A 14,695-nucleotide genomic window follows, 5' to 3' on the forward strand; every position below is an offset into this window, starting at 1 on the left:
TGTAAAAAGAGTATAAAATGTTTTCCTTTTCGTAAATCTAGAATCTCTTCATTCTTTGCTCACACTTACTGATAATATGGGTATAAAATTGAAGACATTGCTATATTTACTTCTAATTTTCAGTTGCTGTGAAGAAGTCTGAATTATTTCTGCTTTGCAAGACTTTTATGTTCACTTTTTTTCCCTCTTTTCGGGAAGCTTTTAAGCGTTGATTATTTCCCCCCAATATATTGAAAATTCACAGTGATGTACCTTAGTACAGGTCTGTTTTCATGCATTGTATTGGGTACTCGGTAGGTCCTGTCAGTCTGGAAGGTCATGTCCTTCCGGCCTGGGAAATTTTCTTGGCATTCTTTCATTGATGATTTTTTCCCTCTGTTAGTTCTCTGCTCCTTCCTTTGGGAACTCCTGTCAGTCTTTTACCTTTTCTTTCATATTTCCTTCCTTTACCTTTTTGTTATTTTATAAGAAAATTTTATTTTTATCTTTTCTATCAGTCAGAGTCCAGGCATGAAAAACAGAAACCACTTTGGTATTTAAAACAAATAATTTAATGCTGGAAATTGTTTGTACAAGTTATGGGAGAGCTGAGAAGCCAAACAAGGGATAGTGAGGCAACCTGTCAATAGCAGGAAACCATTACCACCCTGAGGCTGGAGGGACAAAGGGAAAAGTTGATGTTACTGGACCTCAGGGGCTGAAAGTATGACAAAACAGAGGCCTTCAGTGGGACCTGGAGCCAAGGAGGAGATGCTGCCAGTGGTGAACGTGCCCACTAAATAGAGATGGGAAGAAATGTCCTGGGTTTTCCTTTCCTTCTGACCTGCATTCATCTACAACTGCTTCCCATTGACTGAACCTCGGCCACTGTGGGAACCTGGAGAATGCAGCCTACAGCCTGAGGAAGGGATCCGAGCGCAGAAAGGCCCAGGGCCAGCGCGTCTCCCAGCGGTTGATTTTTTCATTTCTGCACTCATGCTTTGAATTTCCCAGGGCCTTTTATTGTCATTTTTGATGATTTTTTGAATGTTTTTTTTTTTTTTTAATAGCATTCTATTCTTATTTAACCCATGAATGAATTACTTTCTTACCATTCTTGAAAACTCTCCCCACACGTGTGGTCTTTGTTTCGTCCAAGTTTTTTTTCAATTTATGTTGTTCTCTATTTCCAGGTTAGAGGCTTTCTTCAGATATCTAGTAATCCTTGGGAGTTTGCACATGTTTCAAAGTGAGGATTATAAAGCTGAGTGGGAGCTCTGAGCACATAGAATGGGCTGATTGAGGATGAACTTCCCTGTAGAGTGGCTTACATGGATAATTTGGGAACCCCCAGGTTGCAGGATCTTTATTCCTGGTCTAGGACTTTGGCAGTGAAAGCACTGAGTCCTAACCACTGGACATCCAGGGAATTCCCACTTAGACCTCTTTTGATTCAGCACCCTGGCCCTCAACTGCATTTTTGTCTCAGCTCTGTCTCACCCTCTCCAAGAATTAAACCCCCAGATTCTGCTGCAGCTAAGAAGGACTTGAGAAGCAATCTGGGAGGTCAGACTGCTTCTCTAACCCCACTCCCAGTTCCAAAGGCACCTGGTACTGCTGGTTGCAAAGCTTTGTGAGGAGACTGTGTGGTGTATATGGAGAGTTACTAAGCTTTCCCCAAGCCTACTGAGGATTCTGTTGTTTTGGCTCTAAGTCATTTTCTTCTTACCCATCTGCTTTTACAATTTTGTTCCTAATATCTCTTGTCCTCTTCACCCTTTAGCTTTATATCTTAAAAAAAAGAAAGAAAAGAAAATCCCCTTACTGCATTTTTGGTGGGGTTTCAAAGAAAAAAAGGAAAATCTGATCTATGTTTTCAGTCTGCCTTCTTGACATACACATGGCTAATAGGCACATGAAAAGATCCTTAACTTTGCTAATTATTCAAGAAATGCAAATTACAACTACAAAGAGGTATCACCTCACACCAGTCAGAATGAAGTGAAGTGAAGTGGAAGTCTCTCAGTCGTGTCCGACTCTTTGCAACCCCATGGACTATACAGTCCATGGAATTCTCCAGACCAGAATACTGGAGTGGGTAGCCTTTCCCTTCTCCAGGGGATCTTCCCAACCCAGGGATCAAACCCAGGTCTCCCACATTGCAGGCAGATTCTTTACCATCTGAACCACCAGGGAAGCCCCTAGTCAGAATGGCCATCATCAAGAAGTCTACAAATAATAAATGCTGGAGAGGGTGTGGAGAAAATGGAACACTCCTTCACTGTTGGTAGGGATGTAAATTGGGCAGCTGCTATGGAAAACAGAATGGAATTACCTTATGATCCAGCAGTCCCACTCCTCTGGTATATATCTGGAAATGATGAAAACTCTAATTTGAAAAGATACATGCAACAAAGTAGAGGACCTAGAGATTTTCATACTAAGTAAGACACAGACAATTATATGTTACCATTTATATGTGGACTCTAAAAAGTAATACAGATTAATTCATTTACAAAGCAGAAAGGGACTCACAGACATAGGAAACGAACTTTACGGTTACCAAAGGGTTTTAAAAGAGATTGGGGAGGAATAAATCAGGAATACAGGATTAACAGGATATATAGGAGTACAGTCCATCCTAAAGGAAATCAGTCCTAAATATTCATTGGAAGGACTGATGCTGAAGCTGAAACTACTTTGGCCACCTGATGCGAAGAACTGAGTCACTGAAAAAGATCCTGATGCTGGGAAAGATTGAAGGCAGGAGGAGAAGGGGATGACAGAAGATGAGATGGTTGGATGGCATCACCGACTCTATGGACATGAGTTTGAGTAAACTCTGGGAGTTGGCGATGGACAGGGAAGCCTGGCATGCTGCAGTCCACGGGGTCGCAAAGAGTTGGACACGACTTAGCGACTGAAATGAACTGAACAGGATTAACAAATACATATCATTATATATAAAACAGATAAACAACAAAGGTTTACTGTATAAAACAGGGAACTATAATACCTTATAATAACCTATAATGGAAAAGAATCTAAAAGATACATATAAATGTATATAACTGAACCACTTTGCTGTACACCTGAAACTAACACAGTATTATAAGTCAACTGTATACTTCAATTAAAAAAATCTGCCTCTTTATACAGAAATCATCAATGCTTTTATATTGCCAGAATTACAGCTTTTTATAAGGGTGGAAAAATAGAATTGTCCATCAAAGGGAGATTATCCAAATAAATTGTCGCTCAACCACACAATGAAATAGTATCAGCCACTAAAACAAATGCTATGAAAGAATAATAACATGAAAAAAATGTACCTAATGTACGAAGTGAAAAAATAGACGGCAAACCATATGTTCAAAAGATTCATGGTTTCTAAAGCTGTATATATTTTAAAGGGAAACAGTGTCTACCAATCACATAGTCATAATACCCTATATACAGAGAAGAAAGTTGCACCAAAAAGTTAAGGGTGTTTATCTCTGAGTGGTGAGATGATAGATCAGATGGAAACTGCGTGATCAGATAGAAAATAAAGGCCCGACAGACAGAAATTTCCCAAGGAACAACACGAAAGAGCAAGCTGTCTTCCTTCTGGGGCCTTGTACCACTTTTCTGGCAATTTGGCTGTAAATCTCACCCTGTTCTGCAGGGTTGGTAGGTTCAGTCCTGTGTCCAGGCATGGTCTAAAAAGAGATACAAGGCCACGCCTCTTCTCCCTTTTGCAGCCACCTAATGATCCCCATGGCATCCAGAGAGAAGATCTCATCCTGAGTCTTCGAGCTGTGCTGGCTTCCACACCACGCTTTGCTGAGGTGGGTCTGGCCAGAGTTAGGGCATGTAGTCTCAGCCCTCAGAAGGGTCAGAAGAAAGAACAGTTAAAGGCATGGAGGAAAAGAAAGATCCAGTTTGCATTCTAGGGTATGGCATCCTGCAAGTGTCTTCAGACCTTTGAAGTAGAAAACTTTACCATCTCTTCATTTAAGATAGTAATCCAGTCCCTATGTGGTGCTATCTTTTGAGATTCTTTAGCTTTGCCAGCTAGCCCACTTTTCAGGTCACTTTTCAGGAGTCCGGCCATGGCTTGGGAGGGAGATTGGTTTACAGTCACAACTCCTGACTCAGTGCAACTCGGTGACGTAGTGCCTACCCCGGGGGCTGGTGGCAGCAAGGACATGGTGGGCTGGCCTCATGCTCAGTTCTTCCTTCTCTCCCACAGTTCCTGCTGCCCCTGCTGATTGAGAAAGTGGACTCCGAGATTCTGAGTGCCAAGCTGGATTCTCTGCAGACTCTGGTGAGTGATTTCTCTCTTTTGAGGACCCAGCTGTCTTTAGACAATTTAGCAGTGCTACAGGATTATGGACTGATTCTTAGAGAGTCGGGGAGCTGTTCCCTGGGCCTCAGGAGAGGGATACCCAAGGTCTTGGCCTGTAGGTTGACGTACAGCCCGCAGCTGCGTTTTGTCCTGTTCTGTAGTAACAGAGTGGCAGCTGAGGAAAGGCTGACCGGGGCTCCCTCTTCAGGCTTGTTTCCATCAGTTGGGACGAGGTCCTGTTTTTCAGTGGTCTGGGTAGGATGGCTGTGAACCCCTGCTGGTCTTACTGCTGAGAGCCGCCTCTTTCAGGTGCAATTATGCTGAGGGGGCTGCACGTCCCAGGAAGTCTGAGAGTGTAGACGGCCGTTAACCTCTGCTCTCCCTGGCAGAATGCTTGCTGTGCCGTATACGGGCAGAAAGAACTAAAGGACTTCCTCCCCAGCCTCTGGGCTTCTATCCGCAGAGAGGTGAGTGTCACTTAGATAAACTGACTACTCTTAACTCCTAGTTGTCAGGTCAGGCATGAGGGGAGCTAACCTACCCTATCCTTTTCCCCTCTGTTGCTGTGCCTGGTTATTCAGCAGGAGAGCCAAGGGGCATACTTTGGTTGAATGATATGGGTAGGGCCAGCTGCTTACTGATGACGTGATCAGTCTCCCATTGCCCGCTTCCTGTCCTTCCATGGTAAAGGGCATAGGTCACTCCGAGTAGAGGGGGAGAGGAAGAGACTTGGGGAAAGGGATCCCAACAACCACCGCTCAAGGTTGGTATTCAGTTTCTCAAAAAAGTATGTGGGGACGTCCCTGGCGATCCAGTGATTAGGACTCCATGCTTTCAGTGCAGGGGGCGTGGGTTCATTCCCTCAGTGGGGAACTAAGATCCCACATGCTGTGCAGCACAATCAGAATTGAAAAGGAAAGAAAAGATGTGTATCAATATCCTAGTGGGACTAAGGACTTAGTGAGAATACATCAATTGAGATGAAACTCACGTGAGGAGTTAATTTCCACTGTTGTGCCCTAAAGGTTCTCACCGCCCTCTCCCAAGAAAGGAAATAGGCAGCAGGTGGGTAGGGTCTCACCTGGTGCAGGCTCACCTCAGTAGCCATGGGATCCCTCCCTGACAGGTGTTCCAGACGGCAAGTGAGCGGGTAGAGGCCGAGGGCCTGGCGGCCCTCAACTCCCTGACTGCGTGTTTGTCTCGCTCTGTGCTGAGGGCCGATGCTGAGGACCTCCTTGACTCCTTCCTTAGCAACATTCTACAGGGTAATGGGGCATGGCAGCTAGAAAGGGGAATGCACACAACAGAGGGAAATTCCTCAAGGCCAGTGACCTTTCAAGATCAGCCCCCAAGATCAGTGATTTGCGTATTGGAGCCCTGCTTTGAATTGAAAGATATTTATGTAATAACTGCTAGTCCTGGGGCTCAGCCTCCAGCTTCTGTGACCTGCAGGGGAACCGGGCGACATTCAGCCTACTCCCCGGGTCTGTGATGTGCTGCCTCTCTAGACTGCAGGCACCATCTGTGTGAACCAGACATGAAATTGGTGTGGCCTAGCGCCAAACTGCTGCAGGCGGCTGCAGGCGCGTCTGCCCGGGCCTGCGACCACGTCACCAGCAACGTGCTGCCTCTGCTGCTGGAACAGTTCCACAAGCACAGTCAGGTAAGGAAGCAGAATCTTTCCAGGAAATGATGGGACCCTGGGCTAGGATGGCTCTCACAGAGAAAGCTGTGTTACGCTGGGGCCTAGATATAGTAGATCTTGGGTTTTGCTCCCATTAGCTCCCATTAGCTGCTTCTGGTTCCCTTGTTCACTCTTTTCCTCACACTCTTATGCACAACGATAATTCTCCCCACTTCCATAGTAGCAAGACTGAAATCCATTAAAAGGTAGTCTTTGACCCCATACCCCTTAAAACATTACAGAGCAACCAGCGGAGGACAATCCTTGAAATGATCCTGGGTTTTTTGAAGCTGCAGCAGAAATGGAGCTATGAAGACAAGGGTGAGGCCATCTTCTAGGTGTGCTGGCCAGGGGGTGCTGAGCTCTGTAGCCCTGTAAAGGAGGGCAGGCCAGGAGTGCTACAGAGAAGTGGCCTGGAACAGCCAACCTGTTGTTTGCAAGTTGTAGCACAAGAGAACACTTAAGAAATGAGACCTGTTCATTTTTTTTCCTAGTGTACTTCCTGGGTATCCAATGGGTTAAATTCTCTAAATCTGTCCCAGGAGTTCCCTGATCCAGTAGTTAGGACTCCATGCTTCCTCTGCAGGGGGCATTGGTTTGATGCCTGGTTGGGGAACTAAGATCCCACGTTCGATGCTACACAGCCAAAAAAAAAATCTGCCCCAAGTTATCTTTGCATCAGTGCTGAATGAGGTTTCCCTCTAACCTGGACTCTGTCTCTCCCTAGATGAAAGACCTCTGAGTGGCTTCAAGGACCAGCTGTGCTCACTGATGTTCATGGCCCTGACAGACCCCAACACCCAGCTTCAGCTTGTTGGCATTCGTACACTCACAGTGTTGGGTGCTCAACCAGGTACACTTAAGGGAAAGAAAAAAGATTGGAGTTTTTGGTCCCTTTGCTGTGGTTTTCTGTCTTAAAGAAAGAGCAGTCTTTATTCCCTGGTTCTCACAATTCTGTATGATTTGGGATTTCTATGATCCCAAATTGGGATTTGGGATTATGATTTGGGAAGGATGGTGGTGGCTGCTGGGGAAGAAAGATGAGGTTCATGTCTCCTTCTAATACAGATCTCCTGTCTTCTGGGGACTTGGAGCTAGCAGTGGGTCACCTGTACAGACTGAGCTTCCTGGAGGAGGATTCCCAGAGTTGGTGAGAACATAAGACAGCAAGATAGAGCCAGCTGTTCCAGGGCACTGTGCTCCTGACCCTTGGCTTTCCCAGAGGACACGGACTCTGTGCTTGGCTCTGGCTGCTAACTGGTTGGAGCAATTGTTGTAGGAATGTTCTCTTTGGGGGGGTATTAAGAAGCCCTTTCCAACTTAGTGGTATAGGTACTTGAATCCTGCATTTTTAGAAAGGTGGTCTCAGAAGCCCACGCTCCTGAATCTGCCTAATGGCAGGCCTAGGCAAGAGAGCCTTGGACCCAGCTGAGCTAATGCTCACCTGCCCTGTGCCCCAGCAGGGTGGCAGCACTGGAAGCATCAGGAACCCTGGCCACTCTCTACCCCATGGCCTTCAGCAGCCACTTAGTGCCCAGGCTTGCTGAGGATCTGTGTACAGGTATGTGTCTCTGATCTTCTGTGGCTTGGTCCTTCCCAGGGAAGTTGGTGGGGCGGGGGGGTTCCTTCATGCTTGCCATCACACAGTGAAACCTGATCTCCTGGGTTGCTTTTCAGAGGAGTCAGATTTGGCTAGAGCGGATGGGCCCACCAGGTGCTCCCGGCATCCACGCTGTCTGCAAGCCTTATCAGCTATATCCACACATCCCAGCATCGTCAAGGAGACGCTGCCTCTTCTGCTGCAGCATCTGTGCCAGATGAACAGAGGTGACTACAGGGAACAGTCACTGAGGAGCTGGGCTGGAGGGGGAGCTGCAGTCAGGTTTGGAGTTGATGTGTCTAAAACAGTGGTTCCAGTGATGGCTCTAGTAAGAGTCACATAGGAACTTGAAAAAATGCTGACTGCCTGGGCCTCATGCAGTCCAACTGATTCAGTCTCTAAGGAGCAACAATTATTAAGAATGCCTCGATGATTTCCGTGTGGAATCCATTGAAAAGCACCACTGTAAGGCTATGCTACTCAAAATAGAGTGCATCAGCCAGGAGCGTGGGCATGATCTGGGAGCTTATTAGAAATGCAGAATCTCATGCAAGTAGCACTCTGTAGCAGATAAAACTGTCTGAAACAATTTGAGCTTGCTATAGAAAGAAAGTCTAACCTATTCCGGTATTCTCTTCTCTCCGAGACAAGGCGTTATATAGACTTAAACAGTGTTCCAGCTGAAAAAAAAAGAAATGCACAATCTCAGGCCCCACTGGTCAGAATCTGCATTTTAGCAGGATCTCCCGGTAAATTGTACACACCCTGGAGTTTGAGGAGCACTGCTCCTCACAAGTGACAACAGCTGTGGCTGTTACGAACCTGTGCATGCCCACCATGGGCCCTCACTAATTCCCTAAGCTCCGCACTCTGTACTGCCCTGTCCTTTGTGGTTGATCCAGTCAACAGAGGATGATCCAGCACCTGATACAGAATAGAAAGAACACTGGATTCAGAGCACGGCCTGGGTTTGATCCCTGACTTTTGCACTTACTGTGACCCTGGAAAAACCACTGCTAATTTATTGAGCTTTCACATCCTCCTCTACAAAATGGGGGAAATGATACTGCTGAGGGGGTTGTTTTGAAAACTAAAGGAGAATGTATGTTTGACCCTTAAAGTTTGTACAGCACACACACATTTTTTTTCACTGGGTAAAAACTATAGTACATGATCGCAGTTGGTTGAGTCCACAGATGCAGAACTGCAGATCCGGAAGAACCGCTTCGAAGAGAATGGTTATAACTGACACATAGATCTCCGACTGTGCAGGAGGGTAGCTCCCCACACCCCCACACTGTGTATCAGTGCTTCTGTTGCAGAGCTGGCAGGGCAGATCTCTGCTCCTAGATAAAATGACTTGGCTCTTTATATTAATAAGATACTTACCTTTGATTAGTCTTCCTATGTCCCGTATCTGACAGACCGGGGAGTGCTTTTAAGAAAATCTTACGGAAAACTTTCTCGCCACACAGGGAGTGTGAGTCCAGGAACCAGTGAAGTTATTGCTGTCTGTCAGAGCCTCCAGCAAGTGGCCGAAAACTGCCAGCGCGACCCCGAGAGCTGCTGGTACTTCCATCAGACAGCTGTACCCTGCCTGCTTGCCTTGGTTGTGCAGGCTTCCGCGCCAGGTAACTTGCCCCTTCTCACCCGTCCCTCTCACCCCAGCCTTTCCACTGTGGTGAACAGCCCTGCCACCTGCAGGGTTTCGCTGGTATTTTGCACTAGCAGAGGTGTCTTTTGAATTCTGTGTCCACATAATGAGATTTCACTTTAATCACAAGGTGCCAAGCTGACCGCTGGAGAGAACCAAAATCTACTAGTGTTAGCAACACTTCAAAGGACGCACACTTTCCCCCCTCCCCTTCAATTGCTGTGTAATTAGATTAGTTAGAATTAGGCTCTGGAGTTTAGACCTGGTTGGGTCTCACGGTCAACTCTACCACTTGCTCACTTAGGTGCTTAGTCACTCAATTGTGTCCGACTCTCTGCGACCCCATGGACTGCAGCCTGTCAGGCTCCTCTGTCCATGGGAATTCTCTAGGCAAGAATACTGGAGTGGCAAGAATTCTCAAGGCAAGAATACATGCCCTTCCCCAGGGATCGAAACCCAGGTCTCCCACATTGCAGGCGGAGTCTTTCCCGTCTGAGCCACTAGGGAAGCCACCACCTGCTAGCTTAGGTGAAATACCTAGGCTTTCTAAGCTCCGTTCCCTCACTTGTGCAAAGGAGATGGAGAGTAATACCTGTGTATCACAGGGTAGTTGGTAAGGATTAAGTAAGTTAATTCGTAATGCTTAACAACAGTGATGTATGTGTGTATGGTAGCTGCTGTGTAAAAGGAGCCACGAAGATAAATCCACGTTACCTTTAAGTTTTTGAAAAAACTAACAGTTCTGATGTTAAGAATATTCCTATTAGCTAGTCTTATTTCCCACTGTTGTCTAGTCAGAGGCAATTCTCAGGAGCTCTCTGTGGCCCACATTAGACATTCCTGCTTCTGGTGCCCTGCTGGTTCCCAGGGCTACAGCATTACTAGAGGACAGGTTACAAACTGCTCCTGCTGTAACGAGAGTCACGGCCCAGTCACGAGGGGGACAGGACCTAATCGTGTGAGCCACAGTCATGGCCTGTGCCTGTGTGTGTTTTGATTTGGCAGAGAAGGAGCACTCAGTTCTGAAAAAAGTCCTGTTGGAGGATGAGGTCTTGGCCACTATGGCATCGGTCATTGCCACTGCCACCACCCACTTGAGCCCTGAGTGAGTATAATCATGCATTCGACTTGATCCCAGGGAGGCTAGCATTCTTGGGAAGTAGCAGATGATTTCCTTCTGAGCTGTCCTCTCACCCAGATGTAAATGTGAAGGTGGTTATTTGTTTTGTAAGTCTTATTGGCAAAGAAAGAAGGGGTCTTTTAGCCCCATGGACTGTGGATGAAGGTTTGGGGAGCCATGGACTAGTGGTTCTTAACTACAGATAGGTGTGCATGAGAGTCACCTGTGAAGCATTTTTGACATATACAGAGTCCTCTTGCTAGATGATAAGCTCCAAGGGAACAGGGATTTGATCTGGCTGGGTCACTACTCTAGCACCAGGGCCCAGGACAGGAATGGTTCCTGGCATGTAGTATGTGCTGAGTTAGTATTTGTTGAAGGTGTGAATGAGCATGCTCTGGTCCCTGGACTCAGTGAGTCCCAGGAACCCCAGGGCTGCTGTCGAACCCTGGCTCCTTGGTGACACTGGGTGTACCCCCTAGCTTAGCCTCCCAGAGTGTCGCCCACATCGTGCCCCTCTTCTTGGACGGCAACATCTCCTTCCTGCCTGAAAACAGCTTCTCTGGCAGATTCCAGCCATTCCAGGTGAGGGTCCGATGGATCAGACCCAGATGGGGAACAGTCTTGGGACATCTGCCCTTCAGATCTTTCTGGGGAATCTGGGATGGGTGTCTTCAGGGGCACAAGTCTCTTGCTGGTGGGACAGGCTTGATAGGGCCCTTCTTCCTTACAGGATGGCTCCTCAGGGCAGAGGCGACTGGTCGCACTGCTTATGGCCTTTGTCTGCTCCCTGCCTCGAAACGTAAGTGACCACAACCTTTGGGGAAAACCCCAGTTTAATCCTGACCAAGGGAGCTGGAGCCCAGGTGACTTCTGGGCTGAAATTTGTCACAGCTAAGCTGATTTTCTGCTTTGCCCACTGGAGAATTCACTTCCCCTTCACCCTGGCCCCTGCTGCCACTCTCTTCTGGTTGTCTCTTGGAGTTCAAATGTTCTCTGGGTCCATGACATGACCAGGTTTTCTACAGGTGGAAATCCCACAGCTGAACCGACTCATGGGGGAGCTTTTAGAGCTGAGCTGCTGCCAAAGCTGCCCCTTCTCCTCTACTGCTGCCGCCAAGTGCTTTGCAGGACTCCTGAACAAGCACCCTGCAGGTACTGGAGGGAGAACCAACTTCTGATGCAATCTTGAAGTTTAGTAGTAACTCATTCTCTTTAAAGTGAAGTGGAAGTGAAAGTGAAGTCGCTCAGTCGTGTCCGACTTTTTGCGACCCCATGGACTATAGCCTGCACCAGGCTTCTCCGTCTGTGGGATTTTCCAGGCAAAAGTACTGGAGTGGCCATTTCCTTCTCCAGGGGATCTTTCTGACCCAGGGATAGAACCCAGGCCTCAGGGATCGAACCCAGTTCTTCCATCTTGCAGGCAGATGCTTTACCCTCTGAGCCACCAGGGAAGCGTCATTCTCTTTAAAAGGAGTTTGCTAATATAATCAGGCTTCCCATGGGACAGCCCTTGGGACAAGAGTCAAGACCAGAGCTGGGCAAAGCTTTTATAGGATGTAAGAAGATAAGGGCTTCAACCAGAGTGCTCTGTCTAGTTCTGTCCTCCTGTTCCCTACAGGGAGCTATCAGGGGTAATTATTAGAAGTGGACAGCTCTTTTCGAAAAAAAGACTTTTTATTAGTAGACTTTTCTAATGCCAACACCCCAACATTATGAGAATACCAGGCTCATGCTGGTGTCCTAGAGCTAAGTGGGCCAAGTCCACAGCCAAAATGACATTGTTCTTTTCTAATGGCTTCTGCATTTAAAGGATTTACAGCCTTTGTTGTCAAAACAGACACATGCGTCAGCATTTCCTACCTCCTTTTTAGGGCAACAGCTGGATGAATTTCTGCAGCTGGCTGTGGACAAAGTGGAGGCTGGGCTGAGCTCTGGGCCCTGTCGTAGTCAGGCCTTCACACTGCTTCTCTGGGTAAGGAGTCGGAAAGGAGTTTGTTAGAGCAGTTAATCTGGTTAAATGAAACCTCTCCCTTGAACCCTGCATGCTTCTCAGGGTTTGGGCATCTTGCCCTGACTTTTCTCTCTCTGGTGACAGGTCACAAAGGCCTTAGTGCTTAGATACCATCCTCTCAGTTCCTGCCTTACAGAGCGGGTAAGTCTTTGCTGAGCAAGCAGAACCTAGGATCTGAACAGGAACTTCGCTCTTGATCCGCTTCCTCCCCAAAATGCCTGCTGTCCTCCTCTTGGTATTTAAGGTCCTTCCCCATTGATGTACCTCAAAAGCTCTCTTTCCTCCAGCTCATGGGCCTCCTGAGTGATCCAGAACTAGGCCCGGCAGCAGCTGATGGCTTCTCTCTGCTCATGTCCGACTGCACTGACGTGCTAACTCGTGCTGGCCATGCTGAAGTTCGGATCATGTTCCGCCAGCGGTTCTTCACGGATAACGTGCCCGCTTTGGTCCGGGGCTTCCATGCTGCTCCGCAAGGTGAGGAGAGGTTAGAGGGAGGCCCTTAAATATATAGACCTTTCCTTTGTTCAGGCCACAGTCTCTAAAAGAATTTAGGACCCGAGTGCTTCTTTAGAGCATAGTATGGCCTCTACCGGAAGGCTGAACATCTAGATTCTTGACCCACTCTTTTCCTTTGATGGATGTACCTTGCCTATTCTGAGCCCGAGGGGCTTTTTTTTTTTTGTTTGTAAAAAAGAAAAAATAAAAATCTATAGACTGATGTCCCAGCTTCACCAGAGATTGGAATTGAATTCCCACGCTCTGTCAGAGCCCAGTTTCCCCCTTAGCTTTTCCATTTTTTGCAGATGTGAAGCCAAACTACCTGAAGGGTCTGTCTCATGTACTTAACAGGCTGCCAAAGCCTGTGCTCCTGCCAGAGCTGCCCACGGTAAGCCTTGCCATCACAGCCTCTAAGCAGGGATGAAGCCATTGTCCCCCCCATGCTGGGGCTGGAAAGGGGAGGAGAAGCAGGCTTATCAAACATGTGGTCACCCCCCGCTTCCTGTGACCCCTTAGCTGCTCTCCCTGCTGCTGGAGGCCCTGTCCTGCCCCGACTCTGTGGTGCAGCTCTCAACCCTCAGCTGCCTTCAGCCTCTTCTACTGGAAGCACCCCAGGTCATGAGTCTTCACGTTGACACCCTCATCACCAAGTTCCTGAACCTCAGTGCCAGCCCTTCCATGGTGCGTTGAGCCCTGACAACTCTTTGGCCTGTACGCCTCCCCTTCGTGGGTTTCCCCTCACCTCCTTATGGTTGTGTTCTAGGCGGTCCGGATCGCTGCACTGCAGTGTATGCACGCTCTCACTCGCCTGCCCACCCCCGTGGTGAGTACCGCAGGTGTCCCTCTCTGGCCTGGAAACTTCCTAGAAGAACCAGGGCCACCTTTCTGCCTTAAGCATGCAGGACTGGCCATCCGGCTGTGCTACTGAGGTATGCACTATATAGTACAGATAGGCAAGGGTTTCCTGAGTCCTTGAAAACAGAACGGCCAGCCTGCCACACAGCACTGTCTGGAGTCAGTGAAGAATAGGAAGAGTATTAGATGTAGAGTCAGAGCAGCTTTTTTGGTTACCTTGGTTGAACAAGCTAAGATGAGATCCTCTAACTCCACAGCTGCTGCCATACAAACCACAGGTGATCCGGGCCTTAGCCAAACCCCTGGATGACAAGAAGAGGCTGGTGCGTAAGGAAGCAGTGTCAGCCAGGGGAGAATGGTGAGTTTCTAGGTCACAGGGAGAGACGGGACTGAAGTGAGCCTCACCACCAATGCTGTCAACATGCTTTTTGCCTACAGGTTTCTGCTGGGGAGCCCTGGCAGCTGAGCCCCCCATCCCTGGCCTACACTGACTGACATTCTAACCTGAAGTTACTAACCATCGAGCCGCCTTGCTCAGGCAGGGAGACCGCTGGCCCCTGCCTGCCTTTCCCACAGACACAACACAATGCCGGGCTTCTGCCGCATGGCTGTACAAGAAATACAGGAATCCTGATTTCTAATGGATTTGGGAAGTAACTGCGTGTGAGACTACTTGTGTTTGAAGAATGATCCCTCGTCTTGGGGCTCTTCCATTTATATGTCAGAAAAAAGGAGCTATGCTGCTGAGGGTGAATGCAGATGTGTGTGGCCCTGAGGACCAGGGAGGGTGGTGTGTACCTGCTGGAGAATAAAGAATTTTTTGGTAACGGGGCTGTCAGTTATTTCCCTCTTGCACTTATGCCTCAGAAGCATCACTGCTTGACCTAGAACAGAAACGATAGGAATTGTTCAGGACATCCAGCCCCTCCAAGTGGGGCACGGGTGGTGGGACCAGAACATC

General features: G+C 47.9%; 1 protein-coding gene and 1 non-coding gene across 6 annotated transcripts in view; both read left to right on the top strand.

Annotated features, from left to right (window-relative positions):
- Positions 1 to 14,561, top strand: part of MMS19 (MMS19 homolog, cytosolic iron-sulfur assembly component) — a 35,681-nt gene extending 21,120 nt beyond the window's left edge. For 3 of the 5 annotated variants that reach the window (XM_027528438.1, XM_027528440.1, XM_027528441.1), the window contains 23 exons: positions 3,723 to 3,809; positions 4,214 to 4,288; positions 4,699 to 4,776; positions 5,436 to 5,574; positions 5,818 to 5,972; positions 6,236 to 6,314; positions 6,721 to 6,846; positions 7,062 to 7,143; positions 7,454 to 7,554; positions 7,671 to 7,820; positions 9,069 to 9,224; positions 10,253 to 10,352; positions 10,850 to 10,952; positions 11,101 to 11,169; positions 11,396 to 11,522; positions 12,242 to 12,342; positions 12,466 to 12,522; positions 12,669 to 12,855; positions 13,185 to 13,267; positions 13,396 to 13,560; positions 13,643 to 13,702; positions 13,992 to 14,092; positions 14,173 to 14,561. In XM_027528438.1, the coding sequence (XP_027384239.1) occupies positions 3,723 to 3,809; positions 4,214 to 4,288; positions 4,699 to 4,776; positions 5,436 to 5,574; positions 5,818 to 5,972; positions 6,236 to 6,314; positions 6,721 to 6,846; positions 7,062 to 7,143; positions 7,454 to 7,554; positions 7,671 to 7,820; positions 9,069 to 9,224; positions 10,253 to 10,352; positions 10,850 to 10,952; positions 11,101 to 11,169; positions 11,396 to 11,522; positions 12,242 to 12,342; positions 12,466 to 12,522; positions 12,669 to 12,855; positions 13,185 to 13,267; positions 13,396 to 13,560; positions 13,643 to 13,702; positions 13,992 to 14,092; positions 14,173 to 14,200 (2,409 nt within the window). In that variant the 3' untranslated portion in view covers positions 14,201 to 14,561. Of the gene's footprint in view, positions 1 to 3,722; positions 3,810 to 4,213; positions 4,289 to 4,698; positions 4,777 to 5,435; positions 5,575 to 5,817; positions 5,973 to 6,235; positions 6,315 to 6,720; positions 6,847 to 7,061; positions 7,144 to 7,453; positions 7,555 to 7,670; positions 7,821 to 9,068; positions 9,225 to 10,252; positions 10,353 to 10,849; positions 10,953 to 11,100; positions 11,170 to 11,395; positions 11,523 to 12,241; positions 12,343 to 12,465; positions 12,523 to 12,668; positions 12,856 to 13,184; positions 13,268 to 13,395; positions 13,561 to 13,642; positions 13,703 to 13,991; positions 14,093 to 14,172 lie in introns of those variants that run through there. The other 2 variants (XM_027528439.1, XM_027528442.1) reach the window with 2 other exon arrangements.
- LOC113884729 lies at positions 8,145 to 8,266 on the top strand. The gene has a single exon (XR_003508997.1). It is a non-coding gene; the product is annotated as a small nucleolar RNA SNORA28 (small nucleolar RNA).
- Positions 14,562 to 14,695: the final 134 nt, after the last annotated feature.

Source organism: Bos indicus x Bos taurus, chromosome 26 (genome assembly GCF_003369695.1).
Source record: "Bos indicus x Bos taurus breed Angus x Brahman F1 hybrid chromosome 26, Bos_hybrid_MaternalHap_v2.0, whole genome shotgun sequence".
Lineage (NCBI taxonomy): Eukaryota > Metazoa > Chordata > Mammalia > Artiodactyla > Bovidae > Bos > Bos indicus x Bos taurus.